We start from the raw sequence: 23,366 nt of genomic DNA, 5'->3' as shown, positions 1-23,366 counted from the left end.
CAAAAACCATTAAAAATTTCTTAAAAATCCCTGAAAGAGACAGAAGTTATTTTAAAGCGTCGCGACGTCCCTTGGAGAAGGTAGTGTTGAAATTCGACTGTAATTTGTATAACCTACTGTATTGTTGGTTGCCTATTTTACAAATTTAAAGCTTGCGTGACATTTGTATAGATGTCACTACCTCATTTGTCAATTCATCTGTCAATTTCAGAATGTTTTGACGTTTAAACCGAAGACAATTTATTTTCCTCCTGTTTAATCCCGCAACCTTAAAAAATGGAAGATGATAACTCCATGTCTGAGCGAATTTTACGCACATTGGAAAACATTCTTACAAGGGACCCTGAATTGTATGTCACCGACCTAACCTCACTTTTTCGTAAACTTTTATTTGCAGAAAAGAATTTGTGATAATCCCCGCTGATGTGAATACAAAAAACAAATCCCCAGTGCTATACGAAGAGCACAACATTGGTTTAGAATCGTGGTGTGTTAAACACATCTACCGTTACGCTTATCTGGAGCTTTTCGAAATAAGACGCCATTTGGCAAAAAGAAAACTATCTTTTTATAAGGAGCAAAATCTGAACCATTTATTGATCGGCGTGTTGCTCATCAACCCCGACGTGACCACGTTTTGGAACATGAAGCGTGAATTAGTGGAGAGAGATGTAATCAGTGCCACAAACGAACTCTTATTTTCAAAGATTGTTTTGACGTACAAAAGTAAATCAAATGAGGCGTTTGGGTACAGAAGGTGGTTGCTGGGTCGTCTTCTCACCAAGGTACCTCTTCAAAGTGATGTCCAGTTTATCCAGAATCTTCTGGAAACTGAGCTAAATGTCTGTGAGGTGGCTGCTGGAAAAAGTGCAAATAATTACCACGCTTGGACGCATAGAATTTGGTGCATGGAGACTCTCGGCAGCAAAACTGGTGGCTTCAGTGGTCTGGTTTATCAAGAGCTTGAGTTTAGCCAGCAGTGGGTGTCTCAGCACGTCTCTGAATACACAGGTTTTCATTATAGGCAGTACTTACTAAATGCAGTGAGGAACAACAAAAAAATCTCTTGTATCTACGAGTTTTATTACAACCAAGTCTTGGAAATCTTCAGATTGGTTAATGAAAACGATCCCAGAGACATTCTCACGTTTATGTTAGGAAAGGACAAATTACTCACGCCTTTGGAGGAACTCACCAACTTTGTAAACTACCTTTGTCTGCTCCTCTTCGATTTGTACAACACCGTTGAGACGTTAAACTCCGTGTTTCCTCATCACGAAGCAGTCTGGTACCACCGGCGCTACTTACTCTACCATTTAATTAAAACCTCTTATGAATACCACGGACTGCCGTTTAGGTCAGACGGGAAACCTGAAGAAATCGCCTTATATGGTACAAATATTGTAAATGTAGACTCAGGTTTTAGCGACGGTGAAACGCAGCCAAAGCTCTTAAAGACACTGAACAGAGTGGAATCTTCTTTGTTCTATCAAAATTTAGTTAAAAGTGAGAGCGAGTTTATTAAGAAGAATCTTAATCAATCGGCGGCGTTTTATGAGCAGGAGTTGGTGAGGCGGTACGAGAAGTGGCTGAAAGTTGTCATGTGTATGAAAGACGTCTGAAGAGTTTAGAGGTGGTTGGAGGACAACGGTTTGCATTTAAAGTCGTGCCAAATTTTGTTACTGATATGTGCATGTTAGGAAATAAATATTCAAATGTTGATCTATTTCGTGTCTTATTTCAACGTTAGAATCTCCAAATTCTCAAAGAATTCTGTTTGCTATGTTCTTTTTATAACACGCCAGACTACACAAAGGTACAAGAGTCTGGGAGCAGGAATACTTCTTTAGATTCCCACAACCCATGACGCAGAGCGTGGGTTTAACATATTCTTTTTCTTCCAGTTTGTCCTCAAATGGAATTTCCATCCCTGGTGGAAAAGACATGGTGGTCAAATTAACATTTTGTCTATATAAAATCATTGGAGTGTTGGCCTTTGAGATCTTGATTTTCGCCGCTTTGGCCGCTTTAGATTCCTGTTTTTTCAGCAGCCTCTCCATGGTCTTCTTCTTGTCTTTTTCCCGTTTCTCGTCAGCTAGTTGTTTCCGCTTCTGTGACTTAATAGCGGCTTTCTGGATGGCCTCCGCTGTCATCACCTTTTCCTAAAAAACGCCTCTGTGGTAACATAACAATAGCAACAGCAACAGCAACATACTTTGTAACCAGTTGGTAAAGACATAAGAGTTGGTGTAGCTACAGAAGCATTTCCATCGACCCCTCGGTCGTACATTGCTCGTTGTCTCGCCGTCATCAAAGCGGGGTCTTTAGGTTTGATTTTCTTCAGTTCATCATCCACGTCTTCAAGTTTCCCTGACTCTATAGCAGTTAACCATCGTTCTTCATCGCTGGAGGCACTGTCCCGTTTTTTCCGTTTCTTGCTGCTCGTTGAAGCCACTACGGGGAGTTTACTGACTGGAGATTTGTTCTTGCTCGATTCGTCTACTATTAGGAGATCTCCAGAAGTGTCGTCTTCAGGGACCGGAGGCTTTGGCTTTTTCGATTTATTTTTCTTAGACTTTCGCGGGTCTTGGGGCTCTAAAAATTAGCAATGATGGTCAAACTGCTACGAGTAAACAATGTGTACAAACCCATTCCTGGCTGTTGTTTCTGTTTAGATTCGCCGGAGATGTGTCAAAGAAGTGTGGTTAGATTTCTTTACTCTTGAGATGTTGGCATTTTGAAATTGTACATAATTTCCATGTTTCCATGTTCCATAATATATATATGTATGTATATTTTCTGCTACCTTTGTGTTTTTTGTAGTTTTCAAAAGTCAAAAAACGTACTAACCCCAAAATTCAATTTGTCAACAATGTCAAAAGGGTCAAAAGCGCCCGAGCAGTGGCGCCCTCGTCGGCAAAAAAAATACGTTTTCTTGGAATATGGGAAAACAAAATTATGGGTAGGTCGTATACAGGTGTAATAGAAAGAAGTACATTATTAAAGTGGTGGTAGATCTCCATAAAACAAACAACTTTTTCCTCTTCGGTTTTCCAAAATTCGATCCAGTTTTCGCGATGTTTACAAATCGAGTTGCGGTAATTTTTTAAAATTTGTCAATAAATAACCGAGTTATGGCCGTTTGAAATTTTGGGTTGTCGCCAGATGGCCAAATTTTTGAAGGTTCCAAACAATTCATGCTCGATATCTCGAAAACTATTTGAGATATTGGAATGCGGTTTGCGGCATCGTTTTTCTCGCGATTTTTTACATAAGAAACAGTTTTTAGATTTTCCAAAAGTCGAAATTTGCAAATTTTCGCATAAATTCATGACTAAAACTATGGCCAAACTTCTCATACCGATATCTCGCTTATTTTTTAGAGTAAACTTGAGTTATTATACATCAGTGAACGCAGAATTTTACGCAGATTCCAAATCTGGGATTTAAATTCAGATACGACAACAAATAACTGAGTTATGGCCGATTAAAGTTTCGGATAGTTGATTTTCATTTTTTCTCATCTTTCCCAATTTTCAAAGTTAAATATCTCGGAAACTATTAGAGATATTGACATGCGGTTGGCGCCATCGTTTTTCTCGGCTCATTTTACGTTAGAAAATGTGCTTAAAAGCCCAAAATTTGATAGTCGATTTTTCGCAAAAAAAAATTGCGACTCAAACGATGAAAATTTTTCATTTTTTTTAATTTTTGGCATAACTCGCAAACTATTTGTCCAATAGATCTCAAATTTGGCCAGTAGATAGATTTTAAGCTCCTCTTTCGACTGATATATAATTCAATGCTATTAAACGTCATTTTCATTTGGAAAACATTGATTGAAAATCACCCTAAAATGATGTTTTCAAAACAGTTTTTGGCCAATACCTCGTTTATTTATTAAGCAAACTCAACAAATTTGGTCTCATTTTACGCAGAATTTCACGCTGAATCCAAAAATATGATAATTTTTTAAAATTTGTCAATAAATAACCGAGTTATGGCCGTTTGAAATTTTGGGTTGTCGCCAGATGGCCAAATTTTTGAAGGTTCCAAACAATTCATGCTCGATATCTCGATAACTATTTGAGATATTGGAATGCGGTTTGCGGCATCGTTTTTCTCGCGATTTTTTACATAAGAAACAGTTTTTAGATTTTCCAAAAGTCGAAATTTGCAAATTTTCGCATAAATTCATGACTAAAACTATGGCCAAACTTCTCATACCGATATCTCGCTTATTTTTTAGAGTAAACTTAAGTTATTATACATCAGTGAACGCAGAATTTTACGCAGATTCCAAATCTGGGATTTAAATTCAGATACGACAACAAAGAACTGAGTTATGGCCGATTAAAATTTCGGATAGTTGATTTTCATTTTTTCTCATTTTTTCCAATTTTCAAAGTTAAATATCTCGGAAACTATTAGAGATATTGACATGCGGTTGGCGCCATCGTTTTTCTCGGCTCATTTTACGTTAGAAAATGTGCTTAAAAGCCCAAAATTTGATAGTCGATTTTTCGCAAAAAAAAATTGCGACTCAAACGATGAAAATTTTTCATTTTTTTTAATTTTTGGCATAACTCGCAAACTATTTGTCCTATAGATCTCAAATTTGGCCAGTAGATAGATTTTAAGCTCCTCTTTTGACTGATATATAATTCAATGCTATTAAACGTCATTTTCATTTGGAAAACATTGATTGAAAATCACCCTAAAATGATGTTTTCAAAACAGTTTTTGGCCAATACCTCGTTTATTTATTAAGCAAACTCAACAAATTTGGTCTCATTTTACGCAGAATTTCACGCTGAATCCAAAAATATGATAATTTTTTAAAATTTGTCAATAAATAACAGAGTTATGGCCGTTTGAAATTTTGGGTTGTCGCCAGATGGCCAAATTTTTGAAGGTTCCAAACAATTCATGCTCGATATCTCGAAAACTATTTGAGATATTGGACTGCGGTTTGCGGCATCGTTTTTCTCGCGATTTTTTACATAAGAAACAGTTTTTAGATTTTCCAAAAGTCGAAATTTGCAAATTTTCGCATAAATTCATGACTAAAACTATGGCCAAACTTCTCATACCGATATCTCGCTTATTTTTTAGAGTAAACTTGAGTTATTATACATCAGTGAACGCAGAATTTTACGCAGATTCCAAATCTGGGATTTAAATTCAGATACGACAACAAATAACTGAGTTATGGCCGATTAAAATTTCGGATAGTTGATTTTCATTTTTTCTCATTTTTTCCAATTTTCAAAGTTAAATATCTCGGAAACTATTAGAGATATTGACATGCGGTTGGCGCCATCGTTTTTCTCGGCTCATTTTACGTTAGAAAATGTGCTTAAAAGCCCAAAATTTGATAGTCGATTTTTCGCAAAAAAAAATTGCGACTCAAACGATGAAAATTTTTCATTTTTTTTAATTTTTGGCATAACTCGCAAACTATTTGTCCTATAGATCTCAAATTTGGCCAGTAGATAGATTTTAAGCTCCTCTTTTGACTGATATATAATTCAATGCTATTAAACGTCATTTTCATTTGGAAAACATTGATTGAAAATCACCCTAAAATGATGTTTTCAAAACAGTTTTTGGCCAATACCTCGTTTATTTATTAAGCAAACTCAACAAATTTGGTCTCATTTTACGCAGAATTTCACGCTGAATCCAAAAATATGATAATTTTTTAAAATTTGTCAATAAATAACAGAGTTATGGCCGTTTGAAATTTTGGGTTGTCGCCAGATGGCCAAATTTTTGAAGGTTCCAAACAATTCATGCTCGATATCTCGAAAACTATTTGAGATATTGGACTGCGGTTTGCGGCATCGTTTTTCTCGCGATTTTTTACATAAGAAACAGTTTTTAGATTTTCCAAAAGTCGAAATTTGCAAATTTTCGCATAAATTCATGACTAAAACTATGGCCAAACTTCTCATACCGATATCTCGCTTATTTTTTAGAGTAAACTTGAGTTATTATACATCAGTGAACGCAGAATTTTACGCAGATTCCAAATCTGGGATTTAAATTCAGATACGACAACAAATAACTGAGTTATGGCCGATTAAAATTTCGGATAGTTGATTTTCATTTTTTCTCATTTTTTCCAATTTTCAAAGTTAAATATCTCGGAAACTATTAGAGATATTGACATGCGGTTGGCGCCATCGTTTTTCTCGGCTCATTTTACGTTAGAAAATGTGCTTAAAAGCCCAAAATTTGATAGTCGATTTTTCGCAAAAAAAAATTGCGACTCAAACGATGAAAATTTTTCATTTTTTTTAATTTTTGGCATAACTCGCAAACTATTTGTCCTATAGATCTCAAATTTGGCCAGTAGATAGATTTTAAGCTCCTCTTTCGACTGATATATAATTCAATGCTATTAAACGTCATTTTCATTTGGAAAACATTGATTGAAAATCACCCTAAAATGATGTTTTCAAAACAGTTTTTGGCCAATACCTCGTTTATTTATTAAGCAAACTCAACAAATTTGGTCTCATTTTACGCAGAATTTCACGCTGAATCCAAAAATATGATAATTTTTTAAAATTTGTCAATAAATAACCGAGTTATGGCCGTTTGAAATTTTGGGTTGTCGCCAGATGGCCAAATTTTTGAAGGTTCCAAACAATTCATGCTCGATATCTCGAAAACTATTTGAGATATTGGAATGCGGTTTGCGGCATCGTTTTTCTCGCGATTTTTTACATAAGAAATAGTTTTTAGATTTTCCAATAGTCGAAAGTTGCAAATTTTTGCAAAAATTCATGACTAAAACTATGGCCAAACTTCTCATACCGATATCTCGCTTATTTTTTAGAGTAAACTTGAGTTATTATACACCAATGTACGCAGAATTTTACGCAGATTCCAAATCTGGGATTTAAATTCAGATACGACAACAAATAACTGAGTTATGGCCGATTAAAGTTTCGGATAGTTGATTTTCATTTTTTCTCATTTTTCCCAATTTTCAAAGTTAAATATCTCGGAAACTATTAGAGATATTGAGATGCGGTTTGCGCCATCGTTTTTCTCGGCTCATTTTACGTTAGAAAATGTGCTTAAAAGCCCAAAATTTGATAGTCGATTTTTCGCAAAAAAAAATTGCGACTCAAACGATGAAAATTTTTTATTTTTTTTAATTTTTGGCATAACTCGCAAACTATTTGTCCTATAGATCTCAAATTTGGTCAGTAGATAGATTTTAAGCTCCTCTTTCGACTGATATATAATTCAATGCTATTAAACGTCATTTTCATTTGGAAAACATTGATTGAAAATCACCCTAAAATGATGTTTTCAAAACAGTTTTTGGCCAATACCTCGTTTATTTATTAAGCAAACTCAACAAATTTGGTCTCATTTTACGCAGAATTTCACGCTGAATCCAAAAATATGATAATTTTTTAAAATTTGTCAATAAATAACCGAGTTATGGCCGTTTGAAATTTTGGGTTGTCGCCAGATGGCCAAATTTTTGAAGGTTCCAAACAATTCATGCTAGATATCTCGAAAACTATTTGAGATATTGGAATGCGGTTTGCGGCATCGTTTTTCTCGCGATTTTTTACATAAGAAACAGTTTTTAGATTTTCCAAAAGTCGAAATTTGCAAATTTTCGCATAAATTCATGACTAAAACTATGGCCAAACTTCTCATACCGATATCTCGCTTATTTTTTTGAGTAAACTTGAGTTATTATACATCAGTGAACGCAGAATTTTACGCAGATTTCAAATCTGGGATTTAAATTCAGATACGACAACAAATAACTGAGTTATGGCCGATTAAAATTTCGGATAGTTGATTTTCATTTTTTCTCATTTTTTCCAATTTTCAAAGTTAAATATCTCGGAAACTATTAGAGATATTGACATGCGGTTGGCGCCATCGTTTTTCTCGGCTCATTTTACGTTAGAAAATGTGCTTAAAAGCCCAAAATTTGATAGTCGATTTTTCGCAAAAAAAAATTGCGACTCAAACGATGAAAATTTTTCATTTTTTTTAATTTTTGGCATAACTCGCAAACTATTTGTCCTATAGATCTCAAATTTGGCCAGTAGATAGATTTTAAGCTCCTCTTTCGACTGATATATAATTCAATGCTATTAAACGTCATTTTCATTTGGAAAACATTGATTGAAAATCACCCTAAAATGATGTTTTCAAAACAGTTTTTGGCCAATACCTCGTTTATTTATTAAGCAAACTCAACAAATTTGGTCTCATTTTACGCAGAATTTCACGCTGAATCCAAAAATATGATAATTTTTTAAAATTTGTCAATAAATAACCGAGTTATGGCCGTTTGAAATTTTGGGTTGTCGCCAGATGGCCAAATTTTTGAAGGTTCCAAACAATTCATGCTCGATATCTCGAAAACTATTTGAGATATTGGAATGCGGTTTGCGGCATCGTTTTTCTCGCGATTTTTTACATAAGAAACAGTTTTTAGATTTTCCAAAAGTCGAAATTTGCAAATTTTCGCATAAATTCATGACTAAAACTATGGCCAAACTTCTCATACCGATATCTCGCTTATTTTTTTGAGTAAACTTGAGTTATTATACATCAGTGAACGCAGAATTTTACGCAGATTTCAAATCTGGGATTTAAATTCAGATACGACAACAAATAACTGAGTTATGGCCGATTAAAATTTCGGATAGTTGATTTTCATTTTTTCTCATTTTTTCCAATTTTCAAAGTTAAATATCTCGGAAACTATTAGAGATATTGACATGCGGTTGGCGCCATCGTTTTTCTCGGCTCATTTTACGTTAGAAAATGTGCTTAAAAGCCCAAAATTTGATAGTCGATTTTTCGCAAAAAAAAATTGCGACTCAAACGATGAAAATTTTTCATTTTTTTTAATTTTTGGCATAACTCGCAAACTATTTGTCCTATAGATCTCAAATTTGGCCAGTAGATAGATTTTAAGCTCCTCTTTCGACTGATATATAATTCAATGCTATTAAACGTCATTTTCATTTGGAAAACATTGATTGAAAATCACCCTAAAATGATGTTTTCAAAACAGTTTTTGGCCAATACCTCGTTTATTTATTAAGCAAACTCAACAAATTTGGTCTCATTTTACGCAGAATTTCACGCTGAATCCAAAAATATGATAATTTTTTAAAATTTGTCAATAAATAACCGAGTTATGGCCGTTTGAAATTTTGGGTTGTCGCCAGATGGCCAAATTTTTGAAGGTTCCAAACAATTCATGCTCGATATCTCGAAAACTATTTGAGATATTGGAATGCGGTTTGCGGCATCGTTTTTCTCGCGATTTTTTACATAAGAAATAGTAGATTTTTAGAAATTAACATGTTGCATATCAAACGTCGCAGATTGAGTTTTAGATTCTAAATTTACATAAATAGTTTGGTATTTTATCAATAGTTTAGATTTTATTAAAGATTGAAAAAAAAATTGTTCATTTTGAAGGGTAATGTCATGTAAATGTAAATGTTTTTAGATGAATCGATAGATCTTTTGAAGGCGCAACTTTTTCGTCATAGATGCAAAATACGACAAACGTACCGTTTCGGAGATATTTGCGGTCAAAATTTATTATGAAAAGTGCGAAAAGTTTGTTTTACCTCCAACGTCCTGCGCTCGCGCTTAGTACTGCAAAGCTAAGACACACGTCGAAGCCCAGACCTATCTTCAGTCATCACAATATTAAATAAAACTAAAACCAAGTTCAGATTTGCTTTTTTGGTACTTTTTTGACTTTGTTGTCGTTGTTATATTTCAAGTCTTTTTACGCTCTCTGTCTTGACAAATATGGCTGCAGGCTGAAGTTGTCAGAAGTAGTAATTTTAATTTTAAATTTTCCTATAGTTTCAACAGTTAAAATCACACCGAAAATGCTCGCGTCTGATTGGTTGGAATTAAATGACGTACGCTTAAAGAAAAAAAGTTGTGTTGGTAGACAAGTAGAAGATTTCCTATTTAAAATTAACTGTGTTTATTTTCTCGTTTTTCAAAAACCAAAAATGTGGTTCTAATTTCAGCTGAATCGGTTAGTAAAGAATCAATCCAAAAGTTTAGCCCTCTGGTGAGAGGCAACTTTGACGTTATTTCGCTAGATGGCTTTTATGCAAAAACTTCTCGCGATGTTTACAAAACAGGTTACGATTTTAAATCGATAATTTGTCTTGTTAGGGCTTTTGTACCTTTAAAAAGTATTCAGGTCTCGAGTCTGGTGTTATGTGTAAGTGAAAGTTACCGTTTTTATGTTTTTCCAAGTCTTCAAAATACGACGAGGTAATTTGATGTAACCTAATTTATGATGCGAAAAATGATTTTTATGTGATATATTGTTGCATTTGCTGTTGACATAAACATAAATAAACATAAACTGTGCTACTTATGGACGTTGCGTCATGGATTTCTTAAATCTTCTGCTTTTAGGGACAAGAATGGAAGTGATTTCAAAATGGTTGTAGAAGTAAAAGGAGGCTAACGGAACTTGCAGAAAATTGAGTCAAGTCCGCAAAATGCGAGAGGAGAAATGCGAGATGCGAAAGGGTGAGTTTCAAGAACAATTTTAAATGTTTCTAAATTCGCAATTTGAATTTCTATTAGACTTGAAGTTAGACAAAAGATGCTTATTTTTGATTGGTTGAACGAATATGCTATTTGCTTTCAACCTAAGGAAACAAAAGTTACTATTCACCACGAAATCTTTAAGGTGTATTATTGGTTGCCTATATGCTACATATTCAAATGTCAATTTTTCTTCATCAAGACTACTTGTTTTCAGTTGGTGTTGGTGAAATTGATTTGCAACAAGTTTATGGATTCTCGCTGAAGTTTTGTAACACAGGTAAGCTGAAAATTGTTTGAATCACAGCTTCAACATGCTTTGTGGTATTTCAGGTTCAACATTATTTACAAAAACTTGGTCTATAGAAGATTATGGTTTTCTTATGACCACACACCTCACAGCCTTGATTATACCACCCATCTCCTGGTTGAATCCCAATAAGCTCGAGTGGATGTCAGCACGTTCTGCATTAACCTGAAGTAACTGACCATGCCCCAACAAAAGCCAAGTTATGGTCAAATGGTTAGAATGGAATGCAATCTACAAATCAGATTGTACCACTAGCGGTTACCCCCTAGCATTTCGTTACTTTGCGGTAAATTTGTATTTAAAATTGGAATTTTTGCTTATTTTTACCGTAGTTTCAGGCGCTTATCGTCGCTCAACGTGAAAAGAACGTGCAAGTTGTCAAAGCTGAAGAAATCAGTCATTTGATGCTGCTTGGGCACAGTAAAGTGATCCAAGAACACATCACGGGAAACGTGCTGTTTGACTGCGACGTGGATGAGCTGAAAAAGGTAAAACTCAAACTGGTTGGAGTCAAAGGTGAATGTTTTTTTTTCTTAGTTGCTGATGTCGTTTGGTGACTGGGAGATGTTCAAAATGTTGCTGATTTCATTGCAAGAGCACGAAGTTTGCAACGTTTCAAACATGATGAGTCTTCAAGCGTTCGCGCACCAAAACCCGAAAGTACCATAGTGTTCTCTAGAGAAAGACCCAAAGGAACTTGACCAACGCAAACAGAGCGTCATTAAGAACCAGTGGTCACGAAAGAAACTACTGCAAAGGCTGTTGAGGATATCTGCTGTCTTTTGAACTATTTTTTGAAATTAAGAAAAGATCAGGAAATGGAAACTCATGGAAAAAGAAAATTTTCACTTGTTTCTTGAAAATGCGAGTTCCTACAGGCTAAAAATGCATCGATTTTGGTTTAGGAAAGATGGAAGGTTTGTTTATTTTCTTTTCTCTTCATTCATGGTCTCATCTTTATCTCTGTTGCGGCTAAAGCAAACAAGCAGACGCAATTAATTGACGGCTTCAGTTAACGTGAATAGTCAGCAACTGCAGAGAAAGTCAGAGCTGCTTCTACATGAAAAAACAAATCTTTTTAGGAAGGAGAAAAAAAAGGACAATGAAAATTGTAAGGATGTGGATGTGGACGTGGAAACGTGATTTCAACGGCCTTGTTGAAACTAAGCAAGACGTGGTGGTACTTTTGGTATAAAGTTGTGATGGCTCATTGTACCGACAAATTGAAAGTTTGTTTTACTTTCTTAAAACTAACAAGTTCAGCATTTTTCCGGAAGATTCGATTTATTTTAACAGGGTGAGTTTCAAGAATAATTTTAAGTTTTGTTACTGTTTGAATTTCCCTCCATTTGTTCGATTTCCACTAGACTTGAAACGGACAAAAATGCTTTCTTCTGATTGGTTAAACGAAGGGTCATCTGTCATTAACCTTAGAAAACAAAATTTACTAAACTAGACAAAGTCACTAGCTTGTATTATTGGTTGCCTATGCGATGCATGTTCAGGCGTAGACATTTTTACTAATTAAGGCTTGTTTCAGAGTTGAAACGATTAATGATGATGCTGCTGCTTAAACAAGACAGCTACAAACATTTTTACTATCGACGTGTTCAATTCTCTGGAAATGGTACGAAAGAAATGATTCAAGTTGAAAGTTTCATTGGAAGTCAGTGGTGAAATCGCCTTCTGAAAATGGAAGTTCATGCATTCTGGATCCTTGATTGGGAACACGTTTGACAACATCATTGTCGAGAAAACTTGTTTGATGACACTTCCTGCTGCTTTTGTTGATAGGAAATTTCACCTCTTGTTTATTTCAGGTAAGTTATACAGTTTTTTCAATTTCTCTAACTGAACTGAAGATTTCGGTAGAAATTTACCAAATTCTCCAGGAGTAATCAGACCTGGTTTACACCGCAGATCCAGGACCCAGGACCTAGAGAACATTGTTAGCCAACTACACAGATAACACAGCGATTCTCGTCCGTGAAATCCTACAATACTGAAAATGCATCGCTGTTAGTTTAGGAAGGATAGGAGGTTTATTCAATTTCTTTTCTCTGTTCATGGTCTTATCTTTATGTCGGTTGCAGTTGAAGAAGACAATTGACGGCTTCACTTAACGTGAATAATTAGCAACTGCAGAGAAAGTCAGAGCTGCTTCTACATGAAGAACAGGAATCCTTTTAGGAAGGAGGAAGGAAAGAAGGACAATGAAGATTGCAAGGATGTGGACGCAGAAACGTGATTTGAACGGCCTTGTTGAAACTAAGCAAGACGCGGTGGTACTCTTAAGTACGAAGTTCTGATCTGATGGCTCATTGTACCAACAAGTTAAAGGTTCGTTTTGCTTTCTTAAAACCACAAGTTTAGCATTCTTCTGCAAGGTTGCTTTCATCCAAAAACTTCTCCCGATGTTTACCGGTTTCAAATTTATTAGTTTTGTTGTTGTTTAGTTATTAGTTTTGTCTTTTATGCTTTTCGAAAGTGTTTAACTCCACGGTTTGGTGTTGTGCGTAGCAAGTGGAAGTTTTTCATGTTTTCTCAAGTCTTCAAAATGCAATTGAGGTGATTTGATGTGACCTAATTTATTACAAAAAAACTATTTTTACGTGAAAGATTGTCGCGTGACTTTGTTAAGAAAAACTTTGTACTTATAAACGTTGCGTAATGGTTTTCAGTCTAACTAATCTTCTGCTTTTAGGGACAAGAACAGAGGTGATTTTAAAAAGTTGTAGAAGTAAAAGGAGGCCAGCGTAACCTGCAAAAAAGCCGAGTCAGTGTCGCAAAGTGCTAAAGTTTGAGGGAAATGCTAGTTGCCAATTTTTTTTATTTTGATAGAGTGAGTTTTAAGAATCATTTTAGGTTTTGTTACTAAATTTGCACTTTCAACTTTTTCCTCTTTGTTCAGTTTCCACTAGACTTGAAGTGGACAAAACTGCTTACTTTTGATTGGTTAAACAAATGTGCAAATTTGACATCAACCTAAGAAAACAAAAGTTACTATACACGGCGAAATCACTAAGATGTATTATTGGTTGCCTATGTGCTGCAGTTCAAGCGTTATATTTTCTATTAATTTAGACATGTTTTCAGAATATGAAGAGACCAGCAGAATACTTGTTGAGTTTCTCGTTTTCCTTGGAATGCTACGACATAAATTACGCAAGTCAACAACTTTATTTGAAGCTGTTTTAAGTTGGTGTTGTGGAATGGATTTGCAGCAAGTTTTCGGTTCCTCGTTCTGGGAGGATGTCCTAAAATAGATGTCCTGACTGCCACATGAAGGATTACGATGTGAATTCCCAAATTAGGTCAGTAAGTGGAGGATTCTATAATCTTTTCTTTTGCATGTTTTTGTAACAAAATCTCACAGCACTGTTGAAAATATTAACAATTGTAAATATTTTTTGAGAAATTCATCGTTTGGAAACTTTGGCTGTTGCGATCTTGTCTCGTTTATTAATTTAAGAACGAAAGTGTAAAGTTAAACTATGAGCTCAGATTTGAAGATTGTTGTGCTTTTTTTTGTTCTTTGCGTATTATGGCGCTTGTGTAGTCAAGTTGATTAATTGCACCCAACACTTTTCTTTTGTATTGTTCAAACTGCTCGTTGAACATGAATTAGGTGATTAATGAAAAAAACTCTGTTTCAGGAAGAACATGGAGGCATTTGTTTACAACAAATCAAGGAGCATTTCATGAAGTAGAAGACGAAGGAGAAGAACGAACACTTAAAGTACACCAGTTTGAATTTGAACTCAAAAGGACTTTATAGTCGTTGAGATGTTGAATAACTACAAGGACATGAAGAAATCCAAAGACGTGTGACGTGGAGGTCGAAAAACAACTTTGGTATAGCCAACATACTTGTCAGAAACGTATATTTAGTATAATTTGTGGAGGAAGTTGTTGGAAGTCGTTTAATGATGGATGATAACTGCGATCACTGTGAGTTCACCTCAAGAAATCAACAGAAATATTTTATGGTTTGTAGAGGTCTTTTCTTGACCATCTTTTTATTAGAGATTTTGCTATTCCTTGATTAGGTAATTTGCACGTCCTTAATTTTTTGTTTACCAAACTGGCAAGAAGACATTAAATTTGTCAACTTAAAGAATTGCTGCGAAATTGTTTGAGTTTTTTTCCATGTTGTCAAAATAAATTTCCACTGGACTTGTACAAAGGACAAAAATACTTGCATTTGATTGGTTGAGTGAATTTGTGTTTTCGTGCCTACCAGTAATTGTGCCTACTCGTCGACTTTTAGGCATTTTGATGAATTAAAAAAAATGACATTTGACATTTGTGATTTTAGTTTTCTGGAAAGTGGCTGAGAAAAGCAAAGAGAGTAAAAGGGGCTGCGGTTGTCTTCTAGTATCAACTTCCTGGAAATGAAACACAAGTAATTGGTAAAAGTATAGGGAAATCTGATGTTTATTGCAGACGGTTTTTAACTAATTTTTAAATCTTTCAGGAAAGAGAAGTTGTGGAATTATTTGGAGTAAAAAAAAACAAGTTCCGGCTTTTACAACCGGTTCAGCAAGCAACCAATCATGCAGCGAACGAACTTCTTTATTTACTAAGCAAGGAGATTTTGACTTTCTATCAAGAAGTGAAGAATCACCATCATAGCTGCAAAGTGAAGAGACAGGGTGAGTTTTTAAAAATGAAAAGTTTGTTGCTACTTGTACTGTCTCTATTGATGGTTTGATGTGGTCTTACAGACAAACACAATCAAACTATGAACAAGAATTGAAACTAGCTACATCCAACCGAAATGAGCCAACTTTTACTTCCGCAATCATATTTTAATTAGTTCAATTTGTTATAAATCTAAATTTTGGAGTTTGTCGATTTTCGCTTTTAACCAGTCCATTGCTCTATTAGAATGCCAAGATGACTTTTAACAAACGGCAGAAATTTTTGAGCGAGTAATTTTTTTAGGATATCGCACTGCAGTAGAGCATTTTTTGACTTATTTGATTTGATTGATTAAAACTGGCATCACTACAGAGATAGATTTTTATTACATTTATAGAACTTTAGGAAAATGAGAACTAGTTGCAGCTTCTGGCTGGGTGAGACATTATTTATTTGTTCTCTCTGGTAATTACCAAATATATTATAAACATGTTATGTAAGCTTAAGCCGCGATTCCACTTGCGTGTTCTAGCCTAGACCCGACAGGCATCTAAGATTTGAGTGACGTTTTTATAATTCTTCAGCCCCTTTCTGTGTTTAAAACATAAGATAAAACATTAAGATGCAATTGCACCCCTAACTACGCAGAAAGGGACTGAAGAATTATAAAAACGTCTCTCAAAATCTTGGATGTCTGGTCTGGTCTTAGAGTTCAGCAGACTTGGGTAACTTTTTAATTTTTCCAGTTTACCAATGCGGATGAGCTTAATCTGAGAACTTTTATGGTTTTCGTGAAGTCTCGTGGTTCAGACGTTTCCTGGATGCAGTCTGGGATCAACAATCACGCGGAAGGTTGGGCCCTTTTGACCACAGCATCACTTCTTATACAAGAACGTTTTTGGATAGAAAATTTCATCTTTTGTTATGAGAGTAATTTGCACTTCTTTGATTTTTTGTTTGTCAAACTGTCCACTCCATGTTATTCAAATTTTACTAAACTTAAATATGGCCAAAAATTTATTCTTCCGATTGGTTGTTTCGAAGTCGCTGATTTTCTTGTATTCTTGGTTGTGATTTTTGAATGTTTTCAGGGAAGAGAAGAGTACAGAATAGACGTCTCAACGGCCACATGGAGGATTTTTTCGCAATGAGAAATTCATCATTTGGAAACTTTTGTGTTGCGTTTCTTCAGATACAAATATGATTTCCGCCGTTTTGGTTGTTGTTGATGGAAATCGTGAAAATTCAGCGTTCTTGATTGGGTAATTTGCACATTTCTTTTAATTTTTGTTTTTAAACTCGAAGGACGACATTAAACTTTGAAATTTCAAGTTATTGCTATGACAAAGTTTGAATTTTCCTCCAAATTGTCAAAATAAATTTCCACTGGACTTGTACAATCGGCAAAAATACTTGCTTCTGATTGGTTCAGTGAATTACGTATTTTTGTGCCTACCAGAAATTGTGCCTACTATCGACTTTTAGGCATTTTGATGCATTTAAAAAAAATGACATTTGTGATTTTAGTGCTCTAGAAAATGGTTGGTTCTGCATCAATTTCTCGGAAATAAAACAGCAGTGATTGCTAAGTACACATTTGTAAGAACACATTTCATTTTTTTTTCATTTTGGATAATTACGTAATCATTAACATTTGTTTTAACTGTAAATGTAAATCTTTGGACTTGTGTGGACGTTTCTGGTCTGACTACTGAAAAACATTAACAGAATAGAAAAATGTAGCAAAGTGAATTAGACTTTCAATTAGAACTCTATTGGTAAAAAAGTGACTAGAGATAAACCAAAATTACAAAATTTCGACTATAGTTTATTATTTAATAATTCAAACGGTCTTGTTTCAGATTACCTTCGATGAGTGGAGTGGGAATGACCAACTGCATTGATGGACAAATTGGCAAGAGTTAATCGATGGTGGGTGGATAACCTCAGCTAAAGTTGTTTTCAAGATGGAAGTAGCAGGGGTTCAGTTGTTGGAGAGATAAAAGATGCTAAACAATGGTAAGCGTTTTCTTTCTATTTGCTGATCCCAATAACCGGAAGTTTTATTCCAGATTCAGATTGCTTCAGAAATCTTTAATTACTATGTTTTCTATAAATTAGATCTCTATCAAATTTTGAATTTCCCTTTTTTTTTATTTTAATTAGACTTGAGAACTTGAGACAGTGTATTAGCTATACCAACACAATTAAGAAAGTAGGCTCGAACTTTATCTGTAGGGGGCTTAGGACACTGAGCTAGGAGCGGGAGTTTAAGTTAGTTGTCGGTAGAAACACAACTGCCCTTCTTCACAAAACTAACATAGTTGCAGTCAGTATAAGTTTAAAACCTTTTTATTTATAAAATAATTATGTTAGCATTGTCTAGGAGTGTAGACGCACTTTACGGGATACCTTGGTCAAAATGCTCACCCACGGGATAGGCTTTGTCTGAATACCGAGGGCCGAGTTAATTTTGGGTTCACCAAAATCTCCTACGGTGCTTGTGTTCGCGGGGGTTGACTTTGATACACTAAAATTCATTCTGTCCACCATTTCTATTGAATTTCTCTATTCATCCATCTTCATTATGCCGTGCAACGTGTTGGAAACTTCATGAGTTGACTTGGACAGAAGAAGAAGAAGAAGAAAGAAGCGGTGGCACTCCTAGGCTCGAAATTGTGTCGGTAGAAGGTTTGTTTCGCTTTTGCAAGTTTAGTGTGTTCATAGTTTAATTTTTTAGATCTGGCGAACACTTGAAAATGCCTGGATGATGGATAGCTGTGAAACTGAGGTGAGCCGGTTGGCTAAACTCTTTGATCTTGTATGAATTGCCGAAATTCACGCCCTTGTCTCTTTTTTTTGTATCGTCTTGTCGCTGTTTTTAGTCTAAATTGCTAACTTCGCGTTTGTAAACTTAAAATTCTCAAATTCGCGCTCTCATCCCTTTTTTTTGCTTCGCTCTGTTGCCGTTTTTGGTCTAAATCACTAACTTCGCGTTTGTAAACTTAAAAACCTCAAATTCGCGCCCTTGTCCCTTTTTTTCGCATCGCTCTATCGCTGTTTTTAGTCTAAATCGCTAACTTCGCGTTTCTAAACTTAAAAACCTCAAATTCGCGCCCTTGTCCCTTTTTTTCGCATCGCTCTATCGCTGTTTTTAGTCTAAATCGCTAACTTCGCGTTTCTAAACTTAAAAACCTCAAATTCGCGCCCTTGTCCCTTTTTTTCGCATCGCTCTATCGCTGTTTTTTGTCTAAATTGCTAACTTCGCGTTTCTAAACTTAAAAACCTCAAATTCGCGCCCTTGTCCCTTTTTTTCGCATCGCTCTATCGCTGTTTTTAGTCTAAATTGCTAACTTCGCGTTTCTAAACTTAAAACCCTCGAATTCGCGCCCTTGTCCCTTTTTTTCGCATCGCTCTATCGCTGTTTTTTGTCTAAATTGCTAACTTCGCGTTTCTAAACTTAAAAACCTCAAATTCGCGCCCTTGTCCCTTTTTTTCGCATCGCTCTATCGCTGTTTTTAGTCTAAATCGCTAACTTCGCGTTTCTAAACTTAAAAACCTCAAATTCGCGCCCTTGTCCCTTTTTTTCGCATCGCTCTATCGCTGTTTTTTGTCTAAATTGCTAACTTCGCGTTTCTAAACTTAAAAACCTCAAATTCGCGCCCTTGTCCCTTTTTTTCGCATCGCTCTATCGCTGTTTTTAGTCTAAATTGCTAACTTCGCGTTTCTAAACTTAAAAACCTCAAATTCGCGCCCTTGTCCCTTTTTTTCGCATCGCTCTATCGCTGTTTTTAGTCTAAATCGCTAACTTCGCGTTTCTAAACTTAAAAACCTCAAATTCGCGCCCTTGTCCCTTTTTTTCGCATCGCTCTATCGCTGTTTTTAGTCTAAATCGCTAACTTCGCGTTTCTAAACTTAAAAACCTCAAATTCGCGCCCTTGTCCCTTTTTTTCGCATCGCTCTATCGCTGTTTTTTGTCTAAATTGCTAACTTCGCGTTTCCAAACTTAAAACCCTCGAATTCGCGCCCTTGTCCCTTTTTTTCGCATCGCTCTATCGCTGTTTTTAGTCTAAATTGCTAACTTCGCGTTTCTAAACTTAAAAACCTCAAATTCGCGCCCTTGTCCCTTTTTTTCGCATCGTTCTATCGCTGTTTTTTGTCTAAATTGCTAACTTCGCGTTTCGAAACAAACCTCAAATTCGCGCCCTTGTCCCTTTTTTTCGCATCGCTCTATCGCTGTTTTTAGTCTAAATCGCTAACTTCGCGTTTCTAAACTTAAAAACCTCAAATTCGCGCCCTTGTCCCTTTTTTTCGCATCGCTCTATCGCTGTTTTTAGTCTAAATCGCTAACTTCGCGTTTCTAAACTTAAAAACCTCAAATTCGCGCCCTTGTCCCTTTTTTTCGCATCGCTCTATCGCTGTTTTTAGTCTAAATCGCTAACTTCGCGTTTCTAAACTTAAAAACCTCAAATTCGCGCCCTTGTCCCTTTTTTTCGCATCGCTCTATCGCTGTTTTTTGTCTAAATTGCTAACTTCGCGTTTCTAAACTTAAAACCCTCGAATTCGCGCCCTTGTCCCTTTTTTTCGCATCGCTCTATCGCTGTTTTTTGTCTAAATTGCTAACTTCGCGTTTCTAAACTTAAAAACCTCAAATTCGCGCCCTTGTCCCTTTTTTTCGCATCGCTCTATCGCTGTTTTTAGTCTAAATCGCTAACTTCGCGTTTCTAAACTTATCGCTGTTTTTTGTCTAAATTGCTAACTTCGCGTTTCCAAACTTAAAACCCTCGAATTCGCGCCCTTGTCCCTTTTTTTCGCATCGCTCTATCGCTGTTTTTTGTCTAAATTGCTAACTTCGCGTTTCTAAACTTAAAAACCTCAAATTCGCGCCCTTGTCCCTTTTTTTCGCATCGCTCTATCGCTGTTTTTAGTCTAAATTGCTAACTTCGCGTTTCTAAACTTAAAAACCTCAAATTCGCGCCCTTGTCCCTTTTTTTCGCATCGCTCTATCGCTGTTTTTAGTCTAAATCGCTAACTTCGCGTTTCTAAACTTAAAAACCTCAAATTCGCGCCCTTGTCCCTTTTTTTCGCATCGCTCTATCGCTGTTTTTAGTCTAAATCGCTAACTTCGCGTTTCTAAACTTAAAAACCTCAAATTCGCGCCCTTGTCCCTTTTTTTCGCATCGCTCTATCGCTGTTTTTTGTCTAAATTGCTAACTTCGCGTTTCCAAACTTAAAACCCTCAAATTCGCGCCCTTGTCCCTTTTTTTCGCATCGCTCTATCGCTGTTTTTAGTCTAAATCGCTAACTTCGCGTTTCTAAACTTAAAAACCTCAAATTCGCGCCCTTGTCCCTTTTTTTCGCATCGCTCTATCGCTGTTTTTTGTCTAAATCGCTAACTTCGCGTTTCTTAACTTAAAACCCTCGAATTCGCGCCCTTTTTCCTTTTTTTCGCATCGCTCTGTCGCTGTTTTTTGTCTAAATCGCTAACTTCGCGTTTCTAAACTTAAAAACCTCAAATTCGCGCCCTTGTCCCTTTTTTTCGCATCGCTCTATCGCTGTTTTTAGTCTAAATCGCTAACTTCGCGTTTCTAAACTTAAAAACCTCAAATTCGCGCCCTTGTCCCTTTTTTTCGCATCGCTCTATCGCTGTTTTTTGTCTAAATTGCTAACTTCGCGTTTCTAAACTTAAAAACCTCAAATTCGCGCCCTTGTCCCTTTTTTTCGCATCGCTCTATCGCTGTTTTTAGTCTAAATTGCTAACTTCGCGTTTCTAAACTTAAAAACCTCAAATTCGCGCCCTTGTCCCTTTTTTTCGCATCGCTCTATCGCTGTTTTTAGTCTAAATCGCTAACTTCGCGTTTCTAAACTTAAAAACCTCAAATTCGCGCCCTTGTCCCTTTTTTTCGCATCGCTCTATCGCTGTTTTTAGTCTAAATCGCTAACTTCGCGTTTCTAAACTTAAAAACCTCAAATTCGCGCCCTTGTCCCTTTTTTTCGCATCGCTCTATCGCTGTTTTTTGTCTAAATTGCTAACTTCGCGTTTCTAAACTTAAAACCCTCAAATTCGCGCCCTTGTCCCTTTTTTTCGCATCGCTCTATCGCTGTTTTTAGTCTAAATTGCTAACTTCGCGTTTCTAAACTTAAAACCCTCAAATTCGCGCCCTTGTCCCTTTTTTTCGCATCGCTCTATCGCTGTTTTTAGTCTAAATCGCTAACTTCGCGTTTCTAAACTTAAAAACCTCAAATTCGCGCCCTTGTCCCTTTTTTTCGCATCGCTCTATCGCTGTTTTTTGTCTAAATCGCTAACTTCGCGTTTCTAAACTTAAAACCTCAAATTCGCGCCCTTGTCCCTTTTTTTCGCATCGCTCTATCGCTGTTTTTAGTCTAAATCGCTAACTTCGCGTTTCTAAACTTAAAAACCTCAAATTCGCGCCCTTGTCCCTTTTTTTCGCATCGCTCTATCGCTGTTTTTAGTCTAAATCGCTAACTTCGCGTTTCTAAACTTAAAAACCTCAAATTCGCGCCCTTGTCCCTTTTTTTCGCATCGCTCTATCGCTGTTTTTTGTCTAAATCGCTAACTTCGCGTTTCTAAACTTAAAAACCTCAAATTCGCGCCCTTGTCCCTTTTTTTCGCATCGCTCTATCGCTGTTTTTTGTCTAAATTGCTAACTTCGCGTTTCTAAACTTAAAAACCTCAAATTCGCGCCCTTGTCCCTTTTTTTCGCATCGCTCTATCGCTGTTTTTAGTCTAAATCGCTAACTTCGCGTTTCTAAACTTAAAAACCTCAAATTCGCGCCCTTGTCCCTTTTTTTCGCATCGCTCTATCGCTGTTTTTAGTCTAAATTGCTAACTTCGCGTTTCTAAACTTAAAACCCTCAAATTCGCGCCCTTGTCCCTTTTTTTCGCATCGCTCTATCGCTGTTTTTAGTCTAAATCGCTAACTTCGCGTTTCTAAACTTAAAAACCTCAAATTCGCGCCCTTGTCCCTTTTTTTCGCATCGCTCTATCGCTGTTTTTTGTCTAAATCGCTAACTTCGCGTTTCTAAACTTAAAACCTCAAATTCGCGCCCTTGTCCCTTTTTTTCGCATCGCTCTATCGCTGTTTTTAGTCTAAATCGCTAACTTCGCGTTTCTAAACTTAAAACCCTCGAATTCGCGCCCTTGTCCCTTTTTTTCGCATCGCTCTATCGCTGTTTTTTGTCTAAATCGCTAACTTTGCGTTTCTAAACTTAAAAACCTCAAATTCGCGCCCTTGTCCCTTTTTTTCGCATCGCTCTATCGCTGTTTTTAGTCTAAATTGCTAACTTCGCGTTTCTAAACTTAAAACCCTCAAATTCGCGCCCTTGTCCCTTTTTTTCGCATCGCTCCATTGCTGTTTTCAGTTTCAATCGCTAACTTCGCTTTTGTCAATTTGAAATTGCCAAAATTCGCGTTTTTGTCACATTTTTTTAATCTGAAAAGTGTCGCAATTTGTCTCTCGCGAGCCACTGAATCAAGTAATTGAAAAATGTTCCCAAAAAGTCCATAAATTAATTCTAATTAATGTATTTTGTTTCAGTGTCTCAAAAACTTGTTTTTTGCTTTGAGAACTTGGACCTGGAGTGTGCCACTCTGTAGAGGAGTTCGTCGTTCGCAGCAGTTGGTGTTCTTCTTCAAAACCGCGGCAAGAAACTATTGAAAATTGTTAAAATTTGAATTAATTTTTGTACCTGGTTAATTAATAAAGTCGATAATAGATGGCGCTAATTGTTACCTCTCCCGAACACTTGACTCCTCCAAAACTATAAAAGAGTGCTAAAAAAAATGGGGAAAGGGTGGTGG

At 36.1% G+C, this 23,366-nt stretch overlaps 3 protein-coding genes and 2 long non-coding RNA genes across 15 annotated transcripts; 4 read left to right on the top strand and 1 right to left on the bottom strand.

The window, feature by feature from the left end:
• The first annotated feature begins 182 nt into the window (after window positions 1–182).
• Window positions 183–1,726, top strand: temp (protein prenyltransferase alpha subunit repeat-containing protein tempura). Its single transcript, XM_088034512.1, has 2 exons — window positions 183–350; window positions 398–1,726. Exons 1-2 carry the CDS (start codon window positions 277–279, stop codon window positions 1,620–1,622), a joined length of 1,299 nt encoding a protein of 432 aa, XP_087890638.1. The 5' UTR covers window positions 183–276; the 3' UTR covers window positions 1,623–1,726.
• On the bottom strand, window positions 1,719–2,912 carry LOC148175657 (INO80 complex subunit B). Its single transcript, XM_088034514.1, has 3 exons — window positions 2,649–2,912; window positions 2,216–2,595; window positions 1,719–2,162 (listed from the first exon to the last, which is right to left on the bottom strand). The coding sequence occupies exons 1-3, from the start codon at window positions 2,650–2,652 to the stop codon at window positions 1,764–1,766; spliced, it is 783 nt and encodes a 260-aa protein (XP_087890640.1). The 5' UTR covers window positions 2,653–2,912; the 3' UTR covers window positions 1,719–1,763.
• Window positions 2,913–10,670: 7,758 nt separating this feature from the next.
• On the top strand, window positions 10,671–11,069 carry LOC148175656 (uncharacterized). Its single transcript, XR_015769935.1, has 2 exons — window positions 10,671–10,870; window positions 10,924–11,069. It is a non-coding gene; the product is annotated as an uncharacterized LOC148175656 (long non-coding RNA).
• Window positions 11,070–11,100: 31 nt separating this feature from the next.
• LOC148175655 (uncharacterized) lies at window positions 11,101–12,599 on the top strand. Of its 5 annotated transcripts, none has more exons than XR_015769926.1 (5): window positions 11,101–11,186; window positions 11,233–11,388; window positions 11,438–11,817; window positions 11,983–12,197; window positions 12,441–12,599. XR_015769926.1 is itself a non-coding variant. In XM_088034054.1 (3 exons), exons 1-3 carry the CDS (start codon window positions 11,103–11,105, stop codon window positions 11,567–11,569), a joined length of 372 nt encoding a protein of 123 aa, XP_087890180.1. In that variant the 5' UTR covers window positions 11,101–11,102; the 3' UTR covers window positions 11,570–12,300. The 5 variants fall into 5 exon arrangements, 1 of the variants encoding a protein (XP_087890180.1); XR_015769925.1 differs by having other exon boundaries at window positions 11,879–12,197; XR_015769927.1 differs by lacking the exon at window positions 11,983–12,197.
• A 398-nt stretch (window positions 12,600–12,997) lies between these two features.
• Window positions 12,998–23,286, top strand: LOC148175654 (uncharacterized). 7 transcript variants are annotated; one of them, XR_015769929.1, is made up of 12 exons: window positions 12,998–13,240; window positions 13,605–13,742; window positions 13,997–14,214; window positions 14,557–14,851; window positions 15,219–15,318; window positions 15,378–15,555; window positions 16,291–16,474; window positions 16,636–16,806; window positions 17,407–17,563; window positions 17,617–18,235; window positions 18,285–18,335; window positions 23,104–23,286. It is a non-coding gene; the product is annotated as an uncharacterized LOC148175654 (long non-coding RNA). The 7 variants fall into 7 exon arrangements; XR_015769932.1 differs by having other exon boundaries at window positions 14,557–14,889; window positions 15,219–15,305; XR_015769930.1 differs by having other exon boundaries at window positions 14,557–14,889; window positions 15,219–15,312.
• Window positions 23,287–23,366: the final 80 nt, after the last annotated feature.

The sequence above is a fragment of the Gnatocerus cornutus genome, chromosome 4 (genome assembly GCF_029298725.1).
Source record: "Gnatocerus cornutus isolate USDA-ARS CGAHR chromosome 4, icGnaCorn1.1, whole genome shotgun sequence".
Lineage (NCBI taxonomy): Eukaryota > Metazoa > Arthropoda > Insecta > Coleoptera > Tenebrionidae > Gnatocerus > Gnatocerus cornutus.
This window is presented reverse-complemented; position numbering and strand designations above follow the sequence as displayed.